General features: G+C 33.2%; 1 protein-coding gene across 1 annotated transcript; it reads left to right on the top strand.

Moving 5' to 3' along the window:
* The first annotated feature begins 1876 nt into the window (after positions 1–1876).
* LOC111696757 (probable ATP-dependent RNA helicase DDX23) lies at positions 1877–23426 on the top strand. Its single transcript, XM_023466490.1, is given in 26 exon segments — positions 1877–1908; positions 2206–2529; positions 2867–2934; positions 3971–4013; positions 4973–5120; positions 5286–5437; positions 6022–6144; positions 7044–7186; positions 7575–7626; positions 8110–8195; positions 10271–10400; positions 10554–10631; positions 11814–11875; positions 12077–12164; positions 12461–12519; positions 13021–13100; positions 13501–13612; positions 14193–14307; positions 15290–15399; positions 15983–16052; positions 16439–16540; positions 16860–16959; positions 19308–19434; positions 21023–21110; positions 22328–22492; positions 23335–23426. Coding segments are annotated over 24 exon segments (2352 nt in total). The 5' UTR covers positions 1877–1908; positions 2206–2442; the 3' UTR covers positions 22457–22492; positions 23335–23426.
* The last annotated feature ends 2926 nt before the right edge of the window (positions 23427–26352 follow it).

The following is a 26352-nucleotide window of genomic DNA, read 5'->3' as shown; positions in this document are numbered from 1 at the left end:
TTTTAAATTGAATTATTTTAATCAAATATTTAAACTCTACTTCCTTAAATGAAAAATCCCAATTCAAATTTATCTTACTAGACGTTTAGGGCGCTTCGCGTCCATCTTCTATATCAATTGTTAACATGTTCTCATTGTAATATTGAAAAACAAAGATTAAAAAATTTCGCAGATTTTTTAAAATGAAATTTCGGATTTAAATTTTTTTTACAAAAATAGAAAACTTTAAAAAACAAATTTTTAAGTTTTTATCATTTATAAACCTTCCCTGGGGTCATGAGAGATCCCAAAAAAAAATTGGGGCACGATCGGTTCAGCCGTTTTGACGTTTATTGGATGACAGACAAGCCAAATCTATATATGGATTACAAAACGAGAAATTAGCCCTTATATGAGCTCTGTATGAGTTCAGATTATTTTGTACATACAGATAATAAACAATAGGTTTATATATATAATGAACTATTAGATGCTGTACAGTGTACTATGTACATATCGAGAACACTTTAGATGAATTAAAACCCTTATTAAGAAAAAAAGTTCAAGCATATATCATAGAACCCTAGCCTAGCTGGGAACCAATGAAGCTTGTGAGAGTATAGTCTGCTTATGGAACTCTAGCCTAGCTGGGAACCATTGAAGCTTTTGAGAGTATAGTCTGCTTATGGAACTCTAGCCTATCTGGGAACCATTGAAGCCTTTGAGATGATTCTGCTTATGGAACTCGAGCCTAGCTAGGAACCATTGAAGCCTTTGAGAGTAGTCTGCTTATGGAACTCTAGCCTAGCTGGGAACCATTGAAGCTTTTCAGAGTATAGTCTGCTTATGGAACTCTAGCCAAGCTGGGAACCATTGAAGCTTTTGAGAGTAGTCTGCTTATGAAACTCTAGCCTAGCTGGGAACCATTGAAGCTTTTGAGATGATTCTGCTTATGGAACTCTAGCCTAGCTGGGAACCATTGAAGCCTTTGAGATGATTCTGCTTATGGAACTCTAGCCTAGCTGGGAACCATTTAAGCTTTTGAGAGTATAGTCTGCTTATGGAACTCTAGCCAAGCTGGGAACCATTGAAGCCTTTGAGAGTCGTCTGCTTATGAAACTCTAGCCTAGCTGGGAACCATTGAAGCTTTTGAGAGTATAGTCTGCTTATGGAACTCTAGCCAAGCTGGGAACCATTGAAGCCTTTGAGAGTCGTCTGCTTATGGAATTCTAGCCTAGCTGGGAACCAGTAAAGCTTTTTACCCAAGGGGTAAAATAGGCTAAAAAAATTCGTTTTTAAAAGATTTTTTTCTTCAATTTTCTAAAAAAATTTACTCTAGCTAGTAATCTAGATTTATGTCCATGTTGTACACTTTTGCTATGTTAACTTCTATGTTCTATGTTTAGGTTCATGTTCTACACAAGGGTTCAGGACAGTGGTATGAGATGCAGGATCTTCATGTTACCAATATACTTCCACAGATGATAACTCTGACAGAGGCGTATATTCAGGTAATTATTTAATAACTGTGATAGAGGTGTGTATTCAGGTAACTATCTGATAACTCTGACAGAGATGTATATTCAGGTAATTATCTAATAACTCTGACAGAGATGTATATTCAGGTAATTATCTAATAACTCTGACAGAGGCGTATATTCAGGTAATTATCTAATAACTCTGACAGAGGCGTATATTCAGGTAATTATCTGATAACTCTGACAGAGGTGTATATTCAGGTAATTACCTAATAACTCTGAAAGAGGCGTATATTCAGGTAATTATCTAATAACTCTGACAGAGGTGTATATTCAGGTAATTATCTAATAACTCTGACAGAGGCGTATATTCAGGTAATTACCTAATAACTCTGAAAGAGGCGTATATTCAGGTAATTATCTAATAACTCTGACAGAGGCGTATATTCAGGTAATTATCTAATAACTCTATGGCCGGTTTGGGTTCTCCAACTGGGTTCTTTCCTGATATTCCAGATAGACGTTTGTAACAAAAGACAATCGTGTTCAGACGTAAGAGAATTGTGAAGCATGACGATTGTAAAGTTAATCTTTGTAACACAAGACAAATCAAATGTAATATAAGACAAATGTAAGAATTTGTTAAGGTTTTGTGCTAATTATGATAATAATAATAGGAAGACGTTTAAATGTTTGGCGTTGAAAATGCAAACGTTTTGTCCACTACTAATCCAATTATGTTTTCTAGATCTACGAGCGGAGATCACCTGAAGCTGAAATTAAGATGGAGACCAACTAAACCAAGCAATCCAGATCAATTCCTGTTATTTCATTGTTTTGGTGAAGTCAAAAAGAAGAAGTGAATAAAATCAATCGATCTAGTTTCTTTTTTCCTGTGAAAATTGGCCAATCAATTAATTTTCTTTTGTTGTTAAATTCCGCATTTTTAGCTTTCTTCAAGAAGAATTTAATTTCAGTGATAAAAATGGTGGAGGAGAAGAAACGGAACAGAAGCAAGAGTAGGGAACGGAAAAGATCACGATCCAGGTCGAAATCAAGAGATAAGAAAAAGGTAAGACTTTTTTCAATACAGAGTGAAACACGAATAATGAGTTGATATGTCAGTAAATGAATTGAATTATTGGTAATACTAAGAAACTATGTGGAACAGAAAGAGATTAATGTAATTTTAGACACTTTTTTATTTAGTCATTTTCCTCTTACATGGATATTGGATACCTAAAATATGAATGAAGCTGATAAGATTATGTCAAAGATTTATTTGAAGTCCAGTTACTGCCATAGTCTCATAAAATATCAAATTAAAAGTTAAAGTTCTTTACATAATTGTTGCTGAATGTTCTCCTAAAATTTTGTTAACAATCCCTTAATAAATCTATGCTTTTAAGGATCGTAAGGATAGATCTAAGTCGAGAGACAAGTCTATCTCGAAAGAGAAGAAAAAGGATCGATCCAGGTTTGTCCATGAAGTATTACGTATAGTTTTTTGAAAAATCATTTTTATTCCCTTTTATGCTTTTTCTGGTTTTATTTGCTGAACCTCTTAGCTTCTGTAATTGGAGTCGGAAAAAATATGCATATCTAAAGATCCTGATCCAAGTTGCAAAATTTGAATAAAATCTCTAAATAAAAAATTCTTTTTCTCCTAAACACATAATTTCAAAATCAATCATAAAATATTATCAAACCCTTATCAAACAAAAAAAAAAAAATTTTTCAAATATTATTTTGTGTGGAAAAAATTGGCAAAACTTTAACTCATTAGCTAGACAAGCAATCTATTAATCCAACTGTGACGTAACAGTACAGCTCAGGAACTAGTTTTTTTGTAAATAATAACAAATAGTATAAACAATTCAGACAGTTAACGGGATTTCAGCCGTGGTTGACATTGATAGTCAAGAGAATCTGAGTTGTACATGGATAGATAGGCATTTTAGGAACTGTTCTAGAATAGGGCATTTACTACACTTCTACTATCATTTAGTTTTGCCATCATGAATTATTTTCGGCTTTTAGCTTTGGTGTCATTGCTGTATATAACTAGAGAAAGTACTATTGTTTTCAAGTTATTGCTGGAACAACAGTTTTTTCCGATTTAAAGGGACTGTAAGCGTAATTTCAAGCGACTCTCCGTGCAAAGATATCATTGCCCGATTCAAAAGGCCGGGAACACCCTTAAAAGCTTTGTCCAAACAAGTTTGAAGTTTATAGTTCTGATTATTTTCCAGTTTGGTTTCTCTACAAAAGTGACTCGCGCATTTCTACTGCAGGAAAATTTACAAGAATTATCAGAAATTAACACCATGCATCCCAGAAAAACGACAATATCTTCCACATTGATGATCAGATGAAAGTTTCAAGGGTACCGTGGGGAATCGGACTTGGACATCTTTGCGTGGAAGGTCACTGTACAGTGTACGCTGAACAGTCCCATTAATGATGAAAACAAAATTAAAACTTTGACAAAGAAAAATAAAATTCTGTTCAAGGTCTAGAGAGAGAAGGAAGGACAGATCCAGATCAAAGTCTAAGGCAAGATATTTAAAAATTTAAATTAACTTTATTAGTCTTAAAATGATTTTTTCTTGACTGGAAACATTTTACTTTCACTTCCTTTTTTTCTGTGCCTGAAACTATGTGAAAAGTGAACGTTGGAAAAGCGACAATTTTACGTACATAGACTCACTTCATATTTTTTATTTAAGAAAATTTTAATATTTCTTTTTTTAAATATTTGTTTGGATAACGCCGTATAAAGGGGGGGGGGGTAGGTTGCACCTTTAGAAACCTTATTTTTCTTTTGGTACTAAAGGACAACAAAAAATGTGCTCAATCCATTGAAATTCAGCAAATAAAATACAGAAATGTGGCCAGCTATTCAGATTAATTAAGTAGAAAGAAGTCGATGAATATTTATGAAAAAATTAAAACTTAAAAAGTAGAATAAAAAATATACAAGAATATTAAGTTATTTATACTCTGTATGCTTCAGAATGAATTTCGTGATATTTCAGTAAGAAATTTGGTTTAACGGGGGTTTTCATGTCCAAAATGGTATCGAGTATCCTTCCCCTGAAAAGGAAAAAATTAAGCCCCTCCCCCCCCAAATGTAATATAAGACAAANGATCTGATCTGATGAGGTCTGAAGTCGGTCTTTCTAACAATTCTTCTTCAAACTTGTATCTAAAAAAATGATTTACAAAAGGGTTAAAAATAAAATCAAAAATCACATTAATAATACTCTCTACTTGATTAAGAATATATCTTATTTGAGATGAGTAACAGCTCTGTCCAGTAAGAATTAATTTTCTGATTGTAAAATGGACTATCAAGAATAAAATGACACATATTTGAGAAATCAAATTTAAACTTTCAGCTTTGGCAATATCTTTGGAAGGAACAAACTCTGGAGAGATATTAATACTGAAGATTGTCCCAGACATCTCAACTTTCTGCATTTCTAACAATTCTAATGATTTCCTAAATTTAGGATAAAAAACGACGGAGTAGATCAAAATCTCCTAAACGGAGTAAAGATAAGAAGAAGGATCGGGGAGACCGGAGACGGGACGGAGATGAGGAGGAGAGGAAAGAGGAGAAGGTTCAAGTCAAAGAGAAAGTGGAACCACTCTCATTAGGTAAGATCAATGAGAAAAGGGGCAAGCTGGGGTAGATAAGCAGAGAATTGTTTTTTAATTGTCTTAGTTAGTTTAGTATTATGAATTTTGTAATGTCGAATCAACGGATATACTTCTTATTTTTTGAACCTTGTAAATAGACCCTTAAAACTCCGCCTGTTATAGAGGAGCTGTTGGCGAAGAAGAGAGCCGAAGAACAAGAGATAGCTAAACCTAAATTCTTAACTAAAGAAGAAAGAGCTGCACTTGCACTCAAGCGGAGAGCAGAGCAGGTTGGTTGGTTGGTTGGTTGGCCGCCTGGTTTGGGTTGGTTGGTTGTTTAATTGTTTGTTGGTTGGTTGGTTGGTTGGTTGATTGATTTATTGATTGATTGTCTGTTTTTTTGATTGATTGATTGATTGATTGATTGATTGACTGATTGATTGATTGATTGATTGATTCGATTGATTGGTTGGTTGGTTGGTGTTTGGTTGGGTGGCATTGTGTCTGGTTTGATGATTGATTTTTTGGGTGGCTTATTCAGTGCATAAGTTGGTTGATTTGCTTGTGTAATATTTAAAGTATAGGTGACTCATGCTAAAAACCTCCCCCAGCCTCACACCTTTATCTCTTTGTTCTTTTAATGAATGCATTAAAAGTTTTGTCTGATCAATTATGAATTAGATATCCAATATCCATGTTTTTGTTACTTTAAACTTTTTATTTTCATTTGCAGGCTCCCTACTAAAGTGACTTGTGCATTTCTTGCTTATAAGAAGCAATAGAGAAATTATCAAGTCAGTAAATCTACGATATTGTCCACATTTTTTATCAAATTAAAGTTTCAAGGGTACCGTCTCTCCATCGTTGCAAGGGGAGTCGGATGTAATTACGCTTTCAGTCCCTTATAAACTATAATTAGGAGGGTAAAATAGAACTGCGTGAGATAGAACGAAATATGAGGGATAGAGCCCGAGATCCCAGGGATAGAGCTAGAGATAAGGACAGGGAGAAGGAGAGGGAAAGGTAAGAGTAAGGATATTTTGTTAAACGGACCGAAGACGATATTTATTATTCTATGTGGTACGTATTTTCTTAGCATGTAATTTGGGAAATAATCTTGAAGAGATTACAAGCTGGTAAGTTTTGCCCATTTTCCCCCGAAAAGTATAATTTATTTTTTTCCTAATCTTGAAATCATCGAAAGAAAGAACCTTTACATTTCTAATACAAGGTTAGTCACAAAGAACGAGGCTTGAGAGACGGATGTACGGAAGTTACACTGTCTGTTTCCTTATATTCACATGGTTCCTTGCAACTGTAGATACTTTCCCTCCTTTTGTTGATTATAAAACTAGTCATTTTACGATTATATTTAAGGCAACAGACTTATTTAAACTTGGAATCGTCATATCTAATAGGTTTCAGGTCGTCTTCACAGTCACATTCTTTGTGGGTAACGCTGTATTCTGCCTCCGTGCAAAGATATCATTGCCCGATTCAAAAGGCCGGGAACACCTTTAAAAGCTTTGTCCAATCAAGTTTGAAGTTTATAGTTCTGATTATTTTCCAGTTTGGTTTCTCTACAAAAGTGACTCGCGCATTTCTACTGCAGGAAAATTTACTAGAATTAACATGATTTTTTGGAAAATCTATTTGTTATTTTGCGATATTTTGACAATTTAATTTTTTTTATAACATTAAACTTGCTAGAACTTCCTTAAAGCTGATGTCAAATTAAAATTACCTCTTTTTCAAGTCAAACAAAAGAAATTCTGCGTCGGTAAATTCGGAATGTATAAGTTAAACATAATCCATGGATGTCTCAGAATATTAAAATAGATAAAAATAGTTAAATAGCAGTTTCCCCTTAATAAGTTAAGAAAGTCTGCGCCATATTTATAAAAAAAATAACAGTCCCTTTAATATTTGTTTTATTATTAGGAGAAGGAGGCGATTAAGAACAGATATCTTGGGGCGGAGAGGCGGAAGAAAAGAATTCGGCGACAAAATGATCGTAAATTTATTTTCGACTGGGAGGTGACCGACGACACCTCGGCGGATTATAATTCTCTCTACAGCGACAGGAATGCAACCTAATATATTAAACATCAAGTTTTTTTACCCAATGGATATTTGTTAATACAAACTACTTGTAAAATTAGTTGCTGTATAACAAAATACAATACATTTAAATGTTACTAAAAATGTCGTCTTCATATTAAACAGTTTTCTGGTTTCACTGCATGAGTATATCTTTTTATTTTTAAAGATATAATAAAGTTAAGGACAATGTTTGCAAGTAAATTGTGAAAGTAAACTAATGGGAAAAAGCGAAAAAGTGTAAACTTTTTTTTTGTAAATTAAATATTACGGATTCAAAGCAAGTATGCAAATTGTGGAACAATAAAAAATTTTGTGGCAATTTCACTATTTCTGTTTTTTATTGTGATAAAATGGTTATGCTCATGTCAGGCACTACGCTCAGTTTTATGGACGTGGAGGCATCGGCGGGATTGATATAAAGGTAAATTTTTCTTTTTAGAATTAACTTCTGACATCCTCTTTATCTTATTTAACAACGACGGAAGCATAACAGCTTTTTGAAACATCATTTTTTCCCCAAAAGTTAGGGTTGTTGACGTAGAGGAGAAATTGGGAAATTGCGCAATGGGAAAAATAATCAAAAATTAGAGAAAAAGTATCAAAAAAGGTTAAAAAAACATGTCTTTTGATATCCAATTTTTATTATTTTTATTATTAAAATTTTAAACTCCTAGATAATATAAAATGCTTGATAATTTGATAAATGAATCATTTGATTGACCGATTGTTTACTTGAGTGATGATTTCATTGATTGATTGATAGATTTAGACTAAAAGGAAATGTTGATTTATTGTTCGATTGATTGATTGATTTGCCTGTATTAAACTAAAGTAACCAAATTCTTTGATTTACTCGATTGCTGAATTGGTTAATAGATTCAGTTCACCTGATCGATTGATTTAGGCCCAGAAGAAGGAACAGATCCAGTTCTACGGAGATCTACTGGAGAGAAGGAGAACTGATATGGAGAAGGATCAAGAGAAAGCTAGGTGGGGAAAAATCCATCTATCTTTAATTTGGTCGTGTTGCTGGAGACATAAATATTATTCATATAATAAGTCTAATACATTACATATATCTATATTTTTAAAGCTGTATAATCTCTGTTTGTATGTTTGTATGTCCGATCATAACTAAGGAACCTCTTGACCGATTTGCCTCAAATTTTGATTGGGGAACTCGGAAGAACCACAGGATTGTTCTTAGCTTTTGTAGTGAAACCACAATTGATTAGTTTTGAAAGTTTAAGTTTATGGGATTGACTTTAATAGCAAATGTTTAGTTTCCCGGTAAAATCGACCAATTGTCCAAACCTCTGTAGAGTAAAAAAGTAGATGTTAGTTCCACATTTATTGCAAATATATTTCGGTCTGGGTTGACCCTCGTCAGTTCTTGAGATTGTTTCTTTACAAAGATTAAAAACAGAACAGAAAAGCTAGACCACATTGAGAAATTACAAGAACTAGGAGAATTTTGTGATTCTTGGTTTAAAATCATGCATGTAAAAGTGGGTTTGACAAACAAATGCCGCAAATAATTTATAAAATCTAAGACGAATTTCATGGCGTCTTTCTACTGTAAAGTTTCGGGGGACACCCTGTAAAAGAACATGGTGAATAAGAATGTTGAAACTATTGAAACTATTTTAGATTAAAGAAACTTCAGAAGAAGGAGGATAAGCAGAGGTTTGATGATCGTCACTGGACTCTCTGTTTGTATATTTGTATGTCCGATCATAACTAATGAACCTCTTGACCGATTTGCTTCAAATTTTGATCGGGGAACTCGGAAGAACCACAGGATTGTTCTTAGCTTTTGTAGTGAAACCACAATTGATTAGTTTAAGTTTAAGTTGAGGGGATTGACTTTAATAGCAAATATTTAGTTTCCCGGTAAAATCGACCAAAACGGGCAAACGATGGGAGTAAATTCAAATTAAAAGTTGCCTTCTATATTAATAACTAGATCCTAGCTGAAAACCCACAGTTCAGCTGGGACTTGATCCTACCTTCTGATTGTCAGAGCTCAAAGCAATCACTACATGATATGATATAATTTGATACAAGTAGATACTAAGCATGGTTTTACCATAAATTTTGAACCTTTTAAGACTTATTGAAACTCTTTAAATAAACTTTTTTTTTTTGGTCTTATCATACATTTAATAGAATGTTTAATGAATTGGAAAAGGAAGAAACTACAGCTGCACAGGGAACTAGAAATATAATGAAAACCCCTGATAAATTCCATTTCTGTACAATTGTTTTTGAATTCTCATCCTTTGTGGTTAAACCTTTATTAGTAGGGTTCATATAGAAAATACATACAGGGTGTCCTACGAAACATGACATTAGTAAGACAACTTGAAGGTCGTCTTTGATCGTTGAAATAATTTGCAACATTTTATTCGTAAATCTAATTTTAGAAGTGGTAATATTCTTAAGTTAATAATCACAAAGTAACCCTAGTCCTGGCATTTCCAAAATGAGGTCTGCCTTTTTTGTGCTCTCAATATGACCAGAGAAATAATTTGCGACATTTTTTTGTAAATCTAATTTTAAAAGTGGTAATATTCTAAAGTTAATAATCACAAAGTAACCCTAGTCCTGGCATTTCCAAAATGAGGTCTGCCTTTTTTGTGCTCTCAATATGACCAGAGAAATAATTTGCGACATTTTTTTGTAAATCTAATTTTAAAAGTGGTAATATTCTAAAGTTAATAATCACAAAGTAACCCTAGTCCTGGCATTTCCAAAATGAGGTCTGCCTTTTAAGTGCTTTCAAATTTACCAGAGATATGCAGAAATTTTCTCAGATTTACAGAATTTTGGATTATTCAAAATATATAAACTCCGGTAATAGGAGGAAATACCAGAAGTAGGAGAATTTTGTGATTCTTGGTTTAAAATCATACATGTAAAAGTGGGTTTGACAAACAAATGACGCAAATAATTTATAAAATCTCAGACGAATTTCAAGGCGTCTTTCTACTGTAAAGTTTCAGGGGACACCCTGTAAAAGAACAAGGTGAATAAGAATGTTGAAACTATTGAAACTATTTTAGATTAAAGAAACTTCAGAAGAAGGAGGATAAGCAGAGGTTTGATGATCGTCACTGGACGGACAAGGAACTGCAAAACATGACGGAGAGAGATTGGAGAATCTTCAGAGAAGATTATAATATCGGGATCAAGGAAATATATACTTTCTTCTCTTCTCAAGAGCTCAGAATTTTATTAACCTATAAAGATACTAAAAATGTCCTATAAAAAAATGGATTTATCATCCGGATAAAAATTAATTTGAATTTATAAATTGTTTGAAAATTATATATTTTAAAAATGTAGGGGGGCAACATTCCGCATCCGATCCGTAGCTGGAAGGAAAGCAATATTCCAGACGAAATTCTGGAAATTATTGCCAAGGTAGGAGTAATTTCCGTCTCAACAAACAGGGTTGTCCCAATAAACGCGGGAATTAAGTGACGAATTCGAAATCGTCTTTGTTATGAAGTATCGTTTTGTTACCTAATTTCAATTATCAAAATAAAGTTACGTCTGCTAGTGAATATTTTATGTAAACAATAAAAAGCTGTTCTGTTGATTTTGCTATGGAAACGTCTCGCCACGGAAATGCCTCAAAAGTATTTTTTGTTGTAATAAGGAAATCCCTCAAAACACAATGATTTTTTGATTAAAACGGAAATGCCACAAAAGAAAGAGTTAACACCTCAACTAAAAAAGGTTTTAAATTTTTTTATAAAAAAACGGAAACGCCTCAAAAATATGCGGAAACGTCTCAAAAATTTTGGAAACGCCTCTGAAAAAAAAGATGAAACAATTCAACTAAATAAAGTGTTTAAGTTTTTTGAAAACCAGGAACGCCTCAAAAAAAAAGAAGAAACACCTCAACTAAATAAACTTTTTAAATTTTTTGTTTAAATAAGGAAACGCCTCAAAATAATGCGGAAGTGTCTCAAAAAAAAGAGGAAACACCTCAATTAAATAATTTTTCTAAGTTTTTATTCTTTAAAATTGGTTTTTGAGGCATTTTTGTGGCAAAGCGTTTCCGTGGTGTGGTGTTTCCATATCACCCTGTTGAGTGTTGATCTGCTAAACGTTGTAAGATGTTCTGTAATATTTCTACAAGGTTAAAAGGGAAGAGGAACAAGTGTACTGTATTTGTAAACAGGAATTTTTTTTCAAAGTACAACAGTTTTCAACCTAAACATAAACAAACAAATTCTAAACTAGTAGACGAAAAATCTACGGAAAACAGCTTTCTCAGTTGGTACCAAATCAAAAAATCATTCATAAAGACGATATCTCAATTCCCATGTTCATTGGGACACCCTGTACTTAAACTATTTTTGCATAAAGCTTTTTTGTTAAAGATTATTGTCACACGAAAAGGCTGAAAATTTTATTTCTAATAAAACATTTTAAACATTTTTGGTCAGTGTAATCTTGATATAATTTTGATATAGCATTAGGGAGATTTTGATGTTACTGTCACATTCTGCATTCAAGATGGGATAGGATGGATAAATACATGAATCAAATATAACTTATTAGTTAATAGGTTGTTTTCAATAAGATCTATTCTAGGCTGGATACGTGGATCCTTCACCCATTCAGAGACAAGCTATCCCTATCGGTCTCACCAACAGGAAATCAATCATTCAATTAATTAAGCATCAATTCAATTGTCAATCAATTATTAAACTAATCAATTGTTCAATTCATGAATCAATCAATCATTAATATGATCAATCTTTAAATTTTTTAACAATCTTTAATTTAACTATTAATATTTCATAATCTTAATTTGATTTGTTTTTATCTGGTTTGGATTGATTTGGTGTGATCAGGGATATTATCGGAGTTGCTGAGACTGGATCTGGTAAAACTGCTGCGTTCTTGATTCCTCTTCTAGTCTGGATTCAGAGTCTACCCAAGGAAAATATATTTAAACTTTTGAAATTCATAACCACTAAAAAAATTGGGGGTAAATATCATCAATTTTAGGTGTAAATAACTGATTTGTTTTTGGAAAAAAGTATCAAAAATGACGGAAAAAATTGCTTTTGATCTTCAATTAAGCATTTTTTTTCTCAACTCGTCAAAAATTATTTTATAAACGAGAATCCATTAAAAGCCAACTACTCTTCAGACCTATTTTAGTAAAGTCAGTTTGGATTTAGGGGTTGAAAATAGAGCCCTATGAGAGCCTGATTTTATTTTATTTGTTACAGGTGACAAGGTTAGAAGACCAGGATCAAGGCCCTTATGCTATCATCATGGCACCCACAAGGTGAAGACACAACTCAAATGAATATAAGAAATTTTTAAAAGATTTAGCTTTTAAACGCTACTGAAATGCTACATCAGTTCTATAAATCATATAAAAATGTACATTGTACATATTTCGTGGATTTTCTAGTTTTCCTTGTTGCGTTTTCCTCTTTACCGCATGATGATGAAAGATTACAGACCTAGGAATAATGGTGTTTCACAACAGTTAAAAAAGAATGTGTCCAAATGGGGCTGAACCTTTAAGTACAGAGTATTATAATTCCGGTTCACAGCTGTACAGAGTACACACTAAACATCATTGTTTTTTTATCGTAATATCGAAAATTTTCAACTGTGTGTTAAAAAAATGTTCAGCGAATTTATAACGCATAAACAAGGAAAAAAAGGCAGAATTCACCCCCTTAAAGTTTTAAAAAGTACCCAAGTAAATCGGTCAAGCCTCCTTAACTGAAAGGGTTACTTAAACGTCTTCAGTCTCATTAACTGTTTCTGATTTAAGAGAGTTAGCCCAGCAGATAGAGGAAGAGACGAATAAGTTTGGAGATCCCCTGGGGATACGAACTGTTGCAGTTATTGGAGGTCAGTTAAACACGAATTTCCGCTGGGATAGATCATGGAGGAAGGCAGCCGTACCCTAATGACTAACGAGCCGCATCAAATGTTAATTGCGGCTGAACAAGTAAGTGGGTGCGGTTGCCTTCCCTCCATCTTCCGGTTGCATATTCTACTAAAATGTCTAGTTTGAATACTACTTCACAGCTAAAAAAATTTGATTTGGCAAAATATTTTCAAGTCTTAGATGGGGAAATATTCTGATTTCTTTCTGGAAATTTTCAGAAACATATATTGTCACAAAACAATTTTCAAAATGCTGAGTGAAGTTTCAGAACAAATATTAGGATTGAAGACGACAATTGTCCCAAGTTTTTTATGGCTACCACTGAACTGTACAAACACGAGACTGAATTCTTGATTTTAGGCTTATCCCGTGAGGAGCAAGGATTCAAGTTGAGACTTGGTTGTGAGATTGTTATTGCTACTCCTGGTCGTCTCATTGATGTCTTGGAGAACAGATATTTAGTTCTTTCTAGGTAGGTGGTATAGTACGAAATAGGGATATATATCTAGGTAGGTGGTATAGTAGGAAATAGGAATATATATCTCCAGGTAGGTGGTATAGTAGTAGGGAATAGGGATATATCTCTAGGTAGGTGGTATAGTAGTAGGGAATATCTGGTATAGTAGGGAATAGGGATATATCTTCAGGTAGGTGGTATAGTAGGGAATAGGGATATATCTCCAGGTAGGTGTTATAGTAGGGAATAGGGATATATCTACAGGTAGATGGCATATTTGGGAATATGGATTTGGGAGACTTCTCCAGGTAGTCTTTATAGTAGTGAGATTTTTCCAGGTAGGGTTTTTTTTTTGTTATAGTAGATTGATTTCTTCAGGTAGGTGGGATAGTGAGAGATTTTAATTATCCAGGTAGGTATTAAAGCAGGTAGACTTTTTGTTGCCCGTGTAATTAGTTTCTTCAGATTATTTAGATATTTTTTATCAAAGGTCTAAATGTTGATTGATCCGGTTGCTTTTATTTCTTTAATTTAAGAACTTAATTCATATGGTCATCAATTATGCCCAAAAATGAATTTATTTGTTGAAATCTAGGTGTACCTATATAGTACTTGATGAGGCAGATAGAATGATAGACATGGGTTTTGAGCCTGATGTACAGAAAGTGTTGGATCATATGCCTGTAACCAATCAGAAACCGGATTCAGAGGTAAACAAACAAACACAGGCTGGTACGGTACATTTTACCACTGTAAACTGAGGTTCTTTTTGAAGTACCAAGCTGACCTCTTCTCAAATGTGTACAATCTATCTATCTTTTATGAATTTCTTTCCCCCCTATTGTACAATATACAATGTACATTGTACACTATACAATGTACATTGTACACTATACAGATAATACACCGCAAGAATTAAATGTCCTGTTAGTTAAAGAAATGTTTCGGTAAATTTACTTTGTAAAAACATCTTGTAGGGCTTGGTTTCATTCTGATTTTAGAGGAATCCGGGTTACGTAGCAGTCCCATCAAAAGTAGTTAAATCTAAATCAATTTATCATTCTATTTCAGTTTTTTTTCTTCGCTTGTACTTATTGTTTTGAAGTTTGATTAGACAATTGAAGACAATTGAAGATCAAAAGAGTTTTAACACTGCATAGGCGATTTTTAGGATGAGAATAAATCTGTCTATATACTTGGCTTGTCTGCCTGTCTGTCCGTTTGTATCCAATGAACGTCAAAACCGATCGGGCCCAAATGTTGTGTGTGACCTTACATGACCCCGCGCAGCTGACCTGAACCAGAAATAGGCTTCACTAAAAGACTAAAAGGATGAAGAAATCTCAAAATATAATTAGTTCCGAGGAGGTCGTCTGATTTCAGATAAATTTTCACTCAAATCCTAGCAGTAGCTTCCCATAGCTGCAAATTTTTAAATTACTTATTTAAGTTTTCATCCCAAATTCTCTATCATGGTTTCAGACATATTAAAATTAGATATTTTCAGGGGAGGAATGGGGCTTAGCCTTTGGGCTTGAGAACCCTGATCAGGGGTTGGGGGCTTAGCCCCATAGCCCCCCCGAGTACGCCTTTGTATGCAATCATAATAATAAAATAAATGATGTTTCAAACACACATTATAACAGCACTGTTACGGCACTCTGCTGTCATGTTTACAACTGTTATATTTAGATAGCCGAAGATATAACAGCGCTGTCACAGAACTTCAAGATGAAGAATAAGTACCGACAAACTGTCATGTTTACAGCTACCATGCCCGTAGCAGTAGAACGTCTTGCAAGGTACGGTTTTTAATGTTCTTGCATTTTTAACATTCATTAAAAAAACGATAAACCAAAAATGAAATGTATTTTTTAACATTATCCAAAAAAATCTTAGAATATTAACCGAAAACTTGCCACTGGCTCTAATTTTCTATACCGTATATTCTAACAACCTTTTCCTAATACCACCTTTGTCGATTTAATTTTTCTAGGTCAAATAGTCATCAAGTTTGATATATCAACGGTTTACATTTTTAAATTGCTTGGGATTAGAAAATAATAGTCAGTAAGAAATGATGAGGTTCTTTTGAGGAGTGAAACAAAAAATTCTTTTTAGATATAGCTTATGGAGCACATAATAACACACTGTTCAGTCGGGGAATTACTTAAGAAGCACAGCCCCATCCCCTTCACTCCACTGCGTTCAAATACGCAACCTGTGCAGTCTGTTATACTATTTATTTATCCTACCTAACCTCGAAATGGTGTGCGTGTGTGGAAGGGGGGGGGGGATAAGGTTTTTATATTATTTAGGAACGATCATTCCTCTTGAAATCACCTTTTTGTGTTTAAAAAATTATCCTCATGACGTTCATTTCAGGACCTACCTAAGACGACCAGCCTACTGTTATATAGGATCTGTTGGTAAACCTACAGAGAGAGTTGAACAGGTTTGTACGTACAAGTGTACTGTTATGTAGATACCAATATTTTGTTCAGAAATATTATTTCATGTGGCTTCGGTAAATTCTGTTTTTGTTTCTGAGTTCTTATATTGAAATTGCGCGTTAGTTTAGACCCACCGGCCTAAAAAGGAACTCTTTAAACGATACTCTCCTAAATTGGTTTTGCAAGAAACACTTATATATCTTTAAATATATCCGTGTGATGAAATCTGTATACATGTACATTTCACTTGCACAGGTCATGAATATATAGCACTAACATATGTGGGTGGTGTACAAGGTTGTGTAATAGGTTGTACAATGCACACTGAACTAACATTGTACATGTGTGTTGGTTTTGTACACAGAATACTAATATTGTTCATGTGTAGGTTGTGTACATGATGAAGGAGAACGATAAGAGGAATAAACTGATCAATATATTGAACTCAGGAATAGAACCACCCATCATCATTTTCGTTAACCAGAAGAAGGTAAGCTTAAACTTTCATTTTACATATTTCTTTTTTGTAATAAAACAAGTTTCACATCGAGATTGTTTGAAAATAAATGAAAATACATGAATATGCATGAAAATGCATGAAAATGCATGAAAATGAATGAATATGAATGAATATGAATGAATATGAATGAATATGAATTAATATGAACAAATATGAACAAATATGAACAAATATGAACAAATATGAACAAATATGAACGCAAAAGAATGAAAAGGAGCGAAAAGGAACGAAAGGAACGAAAGGAACAAAAGGAACAAATGAACGGAAGGACGAATAAATGAATGAATAGGGAGCTGACGTGCTAGCTAAGGGTCTTGAGAAGATGGGATATAACGCTGCTACTCTCCACGGAGGAAAGGGCCAGGAACAGAGAGATACAGCTCTAGCAGGTTCAAACAACTTAATTCATTTCAGAAAAATTAATAATCTTGTTTTATATTCTCTAAATTCATGATTTGATTTTTCAAAAATTCATGATTTGATATTCTCAAAAATTCGTGATTTGGTATTCTTAAAAATTTATGATTTGAAATTATTATAAAATTCATGAATTAATATTCTCAAAAATTCATTATTTGATTGATGAGAATCTTTGTAATCAAAGCTTGAAATTTGTACATAGATGTTAATCTGAACCAGTACAATATTAACTGGTTTAAATTTTTCTAATGTTGAAGTCGATGAATTCTGAAAAATTTAAACCTTCCAGCCGGAATTCTAGACTAAGGAAATTTCTCATTTTTTACCCTTAAGGAGTGATTTTAAGCCTTTGACCTACAAGAGGAAAAACTTCCCAAATAATTCAATCTTTAAGTTTTGTTAAATAAGAATTTTACTAATTTCATTTACTGGTAGGAAAACATGATTTACTAAATAATTCTTTTCTTTCTCTTGTAGAATTCATGGCGTGAGGGTTTAGAGTATATTAAATCATAAAATTATTATAATTAAGAGTTCCTTTACTTAGGAGGGGGGGGGGGGAAGAAATACAAGAGGGTAACAATTTAGGTGGATAAATTTATCATATATTTTTACGTAATTTTGTCCCGAAATACTAGAACCTTCTATATTTTATATAGTTACCATAACTATTCTTTTATTTGATGTAAATATTCAAACTCCGACAGAAACGAGGCCCCCCGGAATCCAACCCTTTACAGATGTAGTTTTGGTTAGAACCTATCGATACATAGATCCCCTTGGCTCATGGAAGATCTACCTGGAAGTAAATAGCTAAGGATACTGGAAATAATGTCGTCTTCCTTTTCCAGATACCGGGTCCACCCAGCATCCTGAACAAAATTCGAATATAGACAAAATATATTGATAATTTAAAGTTTCTAATGGCCTCAATAATTGATTTAATGTATAATATTTTATAATTGTTTATACTTANGGTAAATCCGGGAAAGCTATCACTTTCCTCACTCATGAGAATTCTGGCCTCAATAATTGATTTAATGTATAATATTTTATAATTGTTTATACTTAATCTGTTCAAATTACAAACTCGTGATTTTGAGAAAGGATTGAGTCATGAGCGTTGTTTTTTCTTTAAAATTTGGTTTAGATTTCAGTTGTTAGAACTAGCTTTGCTAAAGCTATGGATACCCCCCTCCTTTCTTTAAAGTTTGAGCATAATTAAAATCATTTTAATAATATTGTTATGTAGGACATTTTCTTTTTTAGAAGATTTTGTTAACAAAATGATACTTCCGGAATACGATAGTTCCGAGGAAGAAGTTATTTCGAGTACTACAGGGTCTTGTACTATGGTTTGGAGTACCAGTTCTATGGGTACCAATCCATCCGGTGGTGTGCCGTTTATTATTCCGGAAATATACGGAAATTGTGAAGATGTACAGTTTTGGAAGGGGATTGATTTTGATGCATGGATGGTTCATGTTTGCGGCCATTTGTGCGGGGTTGTTTTTATTTTTGAGGATGCTTGAAGTTGTGAAAGGTAAAAGAATTACAAATTGTCCTATTTTAATGAGATTACTTTGAATTTTCAAGTGGAAAAATCCGCGAAAATATTCTTCAAATCTAGCAGTTTATAACCTAATGTTTTCAAAATTATTCAGTTTCTAAATGTTCAAATTTGTGTTTAAAGTTGGAAGTAGAGTCTTTGATGCATTTATTGTGATGCGGGGCACGCTTGGCTAACGTGACTGCTGAACTACCTCCAAGAGGAAGTAGCTGAACAAGCTGTGTTAAGTTTAACTACGCCTCTAATTTCTTTAAATAAATCAGAATTTTTTATTTCAAATCTTATTCAAGGGACTGTATTCGTAATTTTAAACAACCCACCATTTTTAAAAGTCTTGTCCAGGCAAGTGTATATTAGCTAGATATTCACGTTTTTCTTTTTAAAATTATGAAACTTTTGCGTATAACAACCCCCGGCCACTCCTGACCACAAAAAAAATTCAGCTCAATCGGTCCAGTTGTTTGGCCGGCTAAAGGCAACATATAAATAACCTAATGTTTTCAAAATTATTCAGTTTCTAAACAACCCACCATTTTTATAAGCCTTGTCCAGGCAAGTATATATTAGCTAGATATTCACGTTTTTCTTTTTAAAATTATGAAAGTTTTGCGTATAACAACCCCTGGCCACTCCTGAGTTTCCACAAAAAAAATTTCAGCTCAATCGGTCCAGTTGTTTGGCCGGCTATAGGCAACATATATATATATATACGAATGTCTTGTTTTATTATATAGATGTTATTTGTAGGTCTGAAGGCTGGTGCTAAGGATATCCTTGTGGCAACTGATGTAGCAGGTCGAGGTATTGACATCAAGGATGTGTCCCTTGTCATCAACTACGACATGGCGAAGAACATCGAGATGTACACTCATAGGTAGGACTTGCAGATTTATACGTTTCGGGCTTTCAAGGAAATTTAAGTTTAAGATGTTTCTGGCTTTCGGGGAAATATGAGTTCACATGTATTTAAATTATTTTAATTGATAAGTACTTTCGGGACTGAATGTTTTTTACGCTCTCTGAATTGCAAGCAATTAACAAGTATTGAGATACAAGTGCAGAAAAATACAGTTAAAAAAAGACCAAAATAATGAGTTCTGAAAATAGTTAAATAACACTGACCACTGCATAGTGCATACCAAGGATAATTCTTGAAATTGCTTGTCTTGGTTGGACTAGGGAGGGAACCCCACGAGCCTCCCTTTGCTCACCTGCAGCACGAGCCTCCCCTATGCAGTACAAATTTTATACTAAAACTTAAGGTGTTTTACGTGAAAAGAAAGATATTAAGAAAACAAATTCTGAATTGAATTGATTTGATTTGTTAAAATCTTTGATTTAAGCTGAACCTTTTTTGTCGATTTTGTTTAAAATAAAGATGATACTTTATTACAATAATTCTAAATTTTAAGATTTATCTAAACATCAATAATTTAAGAAAAGGTATCGCTTAGTTCAAAGATTTCAACAAATCAAATCGAATTTAGTTTATAATTTAAACTGCATAGCAGAGGCTCGGTGCTGCAAAGCTAATCTGAGAGGCTCATGGCGGGGGTTCCCTCCTTCGTTGGACTGCCTAGGATTAAGGGTCTATTTAATTGCATTCATTTTGATCCCAAATGTTGATTGATTGATATACGGGGCAGGAATTCGACATGTTATTGTTGTTAAATGTACTTTCAAATCAGATCCTATTGGGATCAGAGATGGATGTATATGAACCCCTGCGGCTAGAATAAGTTTCTCTCCTTTTTCACTGTCGGCTGGAGTAATTATAAATTGGTTAATGGATACGTTACGACCTCTGTTATTTCGATAAATTATGGCGTATATGTAATAAAATATCAATAAAAATATGTATCTAAATTCTAAATCTCAAGTAGGATTAATTAATACATAAAAAAGTTGTTGAACTAGTGTCCGAATTTAATGAAATTAAAGAATCCCCCAAAACCCGGTTTCAATTGAGCGCCGGCTAAAATCTTGAAAATTTAATACAATTTTAAGTGGAACCAACCATATTTGAGCCGTGACATAAATTCTTCAAATTCGGACTTAGGTTAGGTATGACTTCCTTATGAATCCTTATGACTTGGAGAAAACGATTGCTGAGAGAAAGTAATAGGGTTAGCTTTTATATTTTTCTCGAACTCGTTAGTTATGTTCGGGGCATTCTTAGATCGATCCTGGGAACTATTGTGTTGAATACTTTTAATCCCGTTCGCTTTATCACGATATCCTTTTTGAGCACTTTTTCCGGGTTTCGACCACTGTTCGGTTTCAATAAACGACACTCTGATTGGTTCAATTTTAGACACTTACCTGGATATCAAATACACAGATTAAATTAATCTGCAGATTAACAAAAAGTGTAGATCAAACATTAATCTCGAAATACACAATACAAGAGTTGCCAGATCGGATCCGCATCAAAATAAATTCTGATCTCTTTAATTTCTTAGAATTGGGCGAACAGGTCGAGCCGGTAAATCCGGGAAAGCTATCACTTTCCTTACTCATGAGAATTCGGAACTATTCTACGAACTCAAGGTTAGTCATTATTTTATGACAGGAAAGATCAATAATCATTGAGATTTCTTCTTAAAGGGACATTCGGCGTAATTTCAGTTGACCCAACATTTAAAAACTAGGCTTTAAGTTCGCATTTTTTAAATCGAAAAAAAAAATATTTTTTGATAATGAGCATCCATAATCTTCCCCGGGGTTATGTGAGGTGCCACACTAAATTTGGGCCTAATCGGCTCAGCCGTTTTGAAGTTTATTGTACACAAACGGACAAACAGATAGACAGACAGCAAAGTATATAAATAAAAGACGAGCATACCAGATTCACAATGGGATCGTTTTTTTCCTGCAAAAAAAAAAACATGCACATTTCCCTGCTTTACATGAAATTAGACAATTTATTTTTCATTTCAAAACTTTTCGATTTATGCAAAATAGAAAACGACTTTTTTCCAGATTAATCAGATAGAAGATTCAGAAGGAAATGTCGAATGGTACCGTTGTGAATTGATAAAGCTACTTTTTTTTTGATTTGGGGGTCACTTGAAATAACATCGATTTTGTGTGTGTAGAAAGGCATAATTCATAACATTGTTATGTTGAATTATATTTTCTTTGAAATATTATTTAGTTTGCTGTCACTGCAAATTACAGTGTATGTTTAATATACTGACATATCAGCTTATTTACTTAATGTTTATATTTTCTCTTTATTCTCATTAGTTTTAATAAAATTACAATTATTAGTTTTCAGTTTTCATAAAATATTTTTAATCATTCTTTTTAAAATTTTGACATGTTTCAACAATTAATTGGTTTTTACATTTGATGTTTTGACAATCGACTTAACATATTCAAGTTAATTGTATAAATCTTGTTCTAGATCTTTTGTTTCAGGAAATACAGTGGTTGGCGTTTATATCAATACAAGGAAGATTGCTTTTATATTAAATTTTGATTTCTAACAGGCTTTTTAAAAAAAATGAGTACACGCAAAAAATGTTTATTGACGGCTTCTATTCTTTTCCATGTTTATGTGTATCCACTATCCATGCTGTTTAAAAAGATTGGTTGAAATCAAAATTGAATGTCGTCTTCATAGTATTGATATACACGACGACAGCTGTAAGCTATGCGTTGAAAACTTGGAAAGATACGATAAAACTTGAAACTGTCAATAATTATTTCTATTTATTTAAATGTTAGATTTTTTACTGATTTAACTCTCAATCCATGTTTAGGAGATGTTACTGGCTAGCCCTGTGTCTAGCTGCCCCCCAGAGCTATCCAACCACCCGGAGGCGTCCAACAAGCCAGGAACCATTTCGCAGGGCAGACCCAAGAACGCTGAGCCGAGGATGGTCAGATAGAAGGACAGAAAGATAGATAAACAACATACAAGGCTGGTAAACCAATTTTTTTTATAATTGTTTTAATCGATAATATTAATCTAATTAAATTTAATTTTTATTTTAATACAGTGACGTTTATGTAATTTTAATGCATGCCAGATTCTCAAAGATTACCTTTGAACCCTTATCTTATCATAAATGTGGAAGGTGTCCTCGCTTTATCTTGCTAGATGAGTATTTAATTCTAAAAATTAAACCCACTTTTTTCACAGTACTCTTATAGAATCACCCTAATTTAAAAGAAACTAGGGATTTTTTATTCATTCTTGATTTGAAAAAGCTTTAAACTCTAACATTGTTAATCGGATAAGCCATTCTACAAATGGAGATCACTTAAAATTACGTTAACAGCCCCTTAATGTTCGCAATCTCATTTTTTCAACTAAAAAACAGGCGTTTTAAAGGGTTAGGACGAACTTTGAAACTTCACATTGTCTTTACGGCGTTGGGACATTTCATAGAAAGGCATTTCATAGATAGGACATTTCATAGATAAAATATTTCATAGATAAAATATTTCATAGATAAAATATTTCATAGATATAAATAGTATTTGTAAAAAAAATCTCTTTGGAAAATCTTCTCTGTCTATGAAATGTCTTCATCTCTGAAATGTCTTCATCTATGAAATGTCTTATCTAAGAAATGTCTTATCTAAGAAATGTTCTATATATGAAATGTCCTATTTATGAAATCTCCCATTTATGAAATGTCTATGATAGCTATGATATGGTTATCTATGAAATTTCCCAATGCTGTCTTTACCAATATGAGTAAAAATAATAATTCTCTTGCCACATCTATAAAATTTAAGTTTTTTATGTGGTTATTTTTAGGTGTTAGCTGGTGTTCGTTTTTCAAGAGTTCAAACAGCTTTGTTTTTTTGAACATGTATGTTATTTAATTAAATAAATCGCATTTTTATTTCCCTACGTTTTTAAAAGTGTAAACATTTACAGATTCATATTGAAAACTTACGAATAGAAAATTTTTATTTGATTTCCCATGCATACGCAATAAGCATTAGCATAAGGAAGTAACGTACAAGTTTCTAAACCGCCTAAAATCTAATCAGTATTTGAAATTAATAGTTTCTGTTTAACTATAAGCTTACTGTTCTGGTGTGCTATTGATGAGCTGTTTGATGTTTTTGGAAAATTATCAAGCTACTAAAGTCCATTAACAGGTTAAAGCAACAGACTGAGTGTCAGAATCCGGGATTCTGAGGTCCCTTTGACACTCTCATGGCTTGGAGACCATCTCGCGGGGTCCTTGGCGGCCTGGCTATTACCCCCCCCCCTCAGTCGTGGCATGAAGCTCACCTTAAGAACCCTTAAAAAAATTCACCCCTGCGTAAATTCAGGAACGTACGTACATAGACTAGTAGATTACTCTAGAGGGGGGGGGCGAACTTGTTAAATGTGTGGTAAACACAGAGGGTCAGGCGCGCAACATAGGCCCCCCCCATAGCCTGATTAGGGGGGGGGGGCGGAATGTAAAATCATGATTTTTAATGAAAGGCATTTCTTGCCAGTTTCTGAGTACAATGTACATATTTGGTTTATGGATGAATAATGATTATATATGTATTTTAGGAATTGTAAATTAATTAATATTTGTGATTTACATTAACCAGAATAGATTTCTTTTTTTTATTGCATATGAGATAACGTACATCTGACTTACTGAATATCCGGAATTGGTAAGGTTAGTTTTTTATTGTTCGAGTACAATTAATACACATTTTTCTTGCCCCCCTCTAAAAACGTTTTGAGGGGGATATCTCCCTCTTGCACCCCCCTAAAAAATCTCAAGTTGCGCGTCTGCAGAGGGTTGTTAGGATTTGAAAGGGTTATGTAGAAATTTAGAGGGGGCACTTCACCCCCCCCCCCCCCTGCGAACATCGTAAACGTTCCTGCCCTATATCATACCCGCCCCTGTGAAAACAGCCTGTAAGCAAATGTTGCAGTATACTCCAACCGCACCCCCTGTTTCAACCAATCGGAATGCTTGCCCTAGAATCCACCAATGAGAGAGTAGAGAGCTCAAATTCAAACCAATCACAGACGAGTGTTTTCGTCAGGTAAAGTTTAAATCATCATTATTCATTACTTAGTATACACACAGTACAAAACATGCAACTGAAAGTGAACAATTGAACAAGTGTTAAATTGTGAAGTAAGGATTAAATTTAACAGTCCTAAACATAGTTTGTTGTAGCGTTGAAAAAAGTCATTTTTTAAAGGAGTGACAAGACAGAAAAATTACAATGTCCGTTAACAAATTTATATAGTTAATGCAAAGATGTTTCAGAAATATGTTTGTATTTAAACATTTCTTTACTGCACGCACTTGAAATCTCATGAATTACACATTTGAAAATTATAAAAATGCTTTTTAAAAAATATCGATCGAGGATACGTAAAAGGGCCGAGCGCTGCGGCCATTTTTCGGAAGTAATACATTATTGGTAGATAGGGAGGATGTCTCGTAGGGATGCTTAAAGCAAATATCATTATTTTATTTTAGTATTTAGAATAAAAGTCTAGTCGAGGGTGAGAATATAAAAGTCTCTAGAAAAGGTTAACGTGTAATTTTGTTATCACAATGTACATTGCAGAATAAACATTAAATAGTTTTAAAGATTTTTGTCACTTTAACGGATTTTCAAATAAATAATTTATTTTTGAATTTAGGATTTTATAAATTGGATACATTTAATACAGATAATTCTAAATTGATTATTCATGTCATTGTTCTTCTTCTCCCTTCATTTCTTTTTCTTCTGTTGACTGGCCTCGATTCTGATAATAATGAAAAAAAAATTTTTTTTTATCAAAACTGCAGTCCAAATTAATTAAATAAATTGAAATTATAAAAGGTAATCTTTATAAATTCTAGCCTTCTCTGGCCGGTCACAGATATATCTACCTGTGGGTCCGTGGGAGGAACTCTCTAATGTTTAATACCGGTTTTTGATTTTTTCTCTACAATATTAAATAAAGAACGGTTTAAGAAGAGAAACAAATGTTTGTCCATTGGATACTCAGATTAAGTAATCGGGATTAAGGATATCTCATTCTAAAGTTTTCAGCTCTGATCTGTTAAGCCATTTTACTAGACACAAACAAACACAATTTGAAAAGCCAAATATGTGTGTATATACCTTTTTTGAAAGTATAAACAATGTCGAGTCGAGTTTTTATAAAAAATCTAATATTGGAAAAATGACTGATAAGCCAATATAGTAATATATTGTACCAAGTTATTCTTTATTAAGCTGTGTCAACAATTCTGCGAGAGAATAAAACACTACGCAAAATAATTGTTTTAAAGAAAAATGCACTCTTGGTGTCAGCAGGACCCTATTAAATATATATTCTGTATCTAGAACTAAAGAAAACTGAGTTCGTATCCATGAATACAGACTAAACATCATAAATAGTTAATCAGATGTCTCTCTTCCTTGTACTGTAAATATTCTCCGGAAGTGGGGTGGGGGGTTTAAGAATTTAGATTCGTACTGCACGGTGTAATGAATTTAATGAAATAATATAGTATTGAATGGATGAAATGTATTGACTTAATTAAAGAGTATTGATAAGACTGGATAGTATTGAATGAAAGGAATAGTATATTAACTCGAATTAATACTAATAAAAAATATTGAATGGTATGAAAAGTATTGAATGGTATGAAAAATATTGAATGGAATGAAAATTATTGAATGGTACCAATATTCTTGAATGGAATAAATAGTATTGAATGGAATAAAAAGTAATAAATGGGATGAAAAGAATTAAGTGGAATTTATTTCATGGAATCTATAGCATGAATTGAATAAATAGTATTGA

This window comes from Eurytemora carolleeae, unplaced genomic scaffold (assembly GCF_000591075.1).
Source record: "Eurytemora carolleeae unplaced genomic scaffold, Eaff_2.0 scaffold72, whole genome shotgun sequence".
In the NCBI taxonomy this organism is placed as follows: Eukaryota; Metazoa; Arthropoda; class Copepoda; order Calanoida; family Temoridae; genus Eurytemora; species Eurytemora carolleeae.
This window is presented reverse-complemented; position numbering and strand designations above follow the sequence as displayed.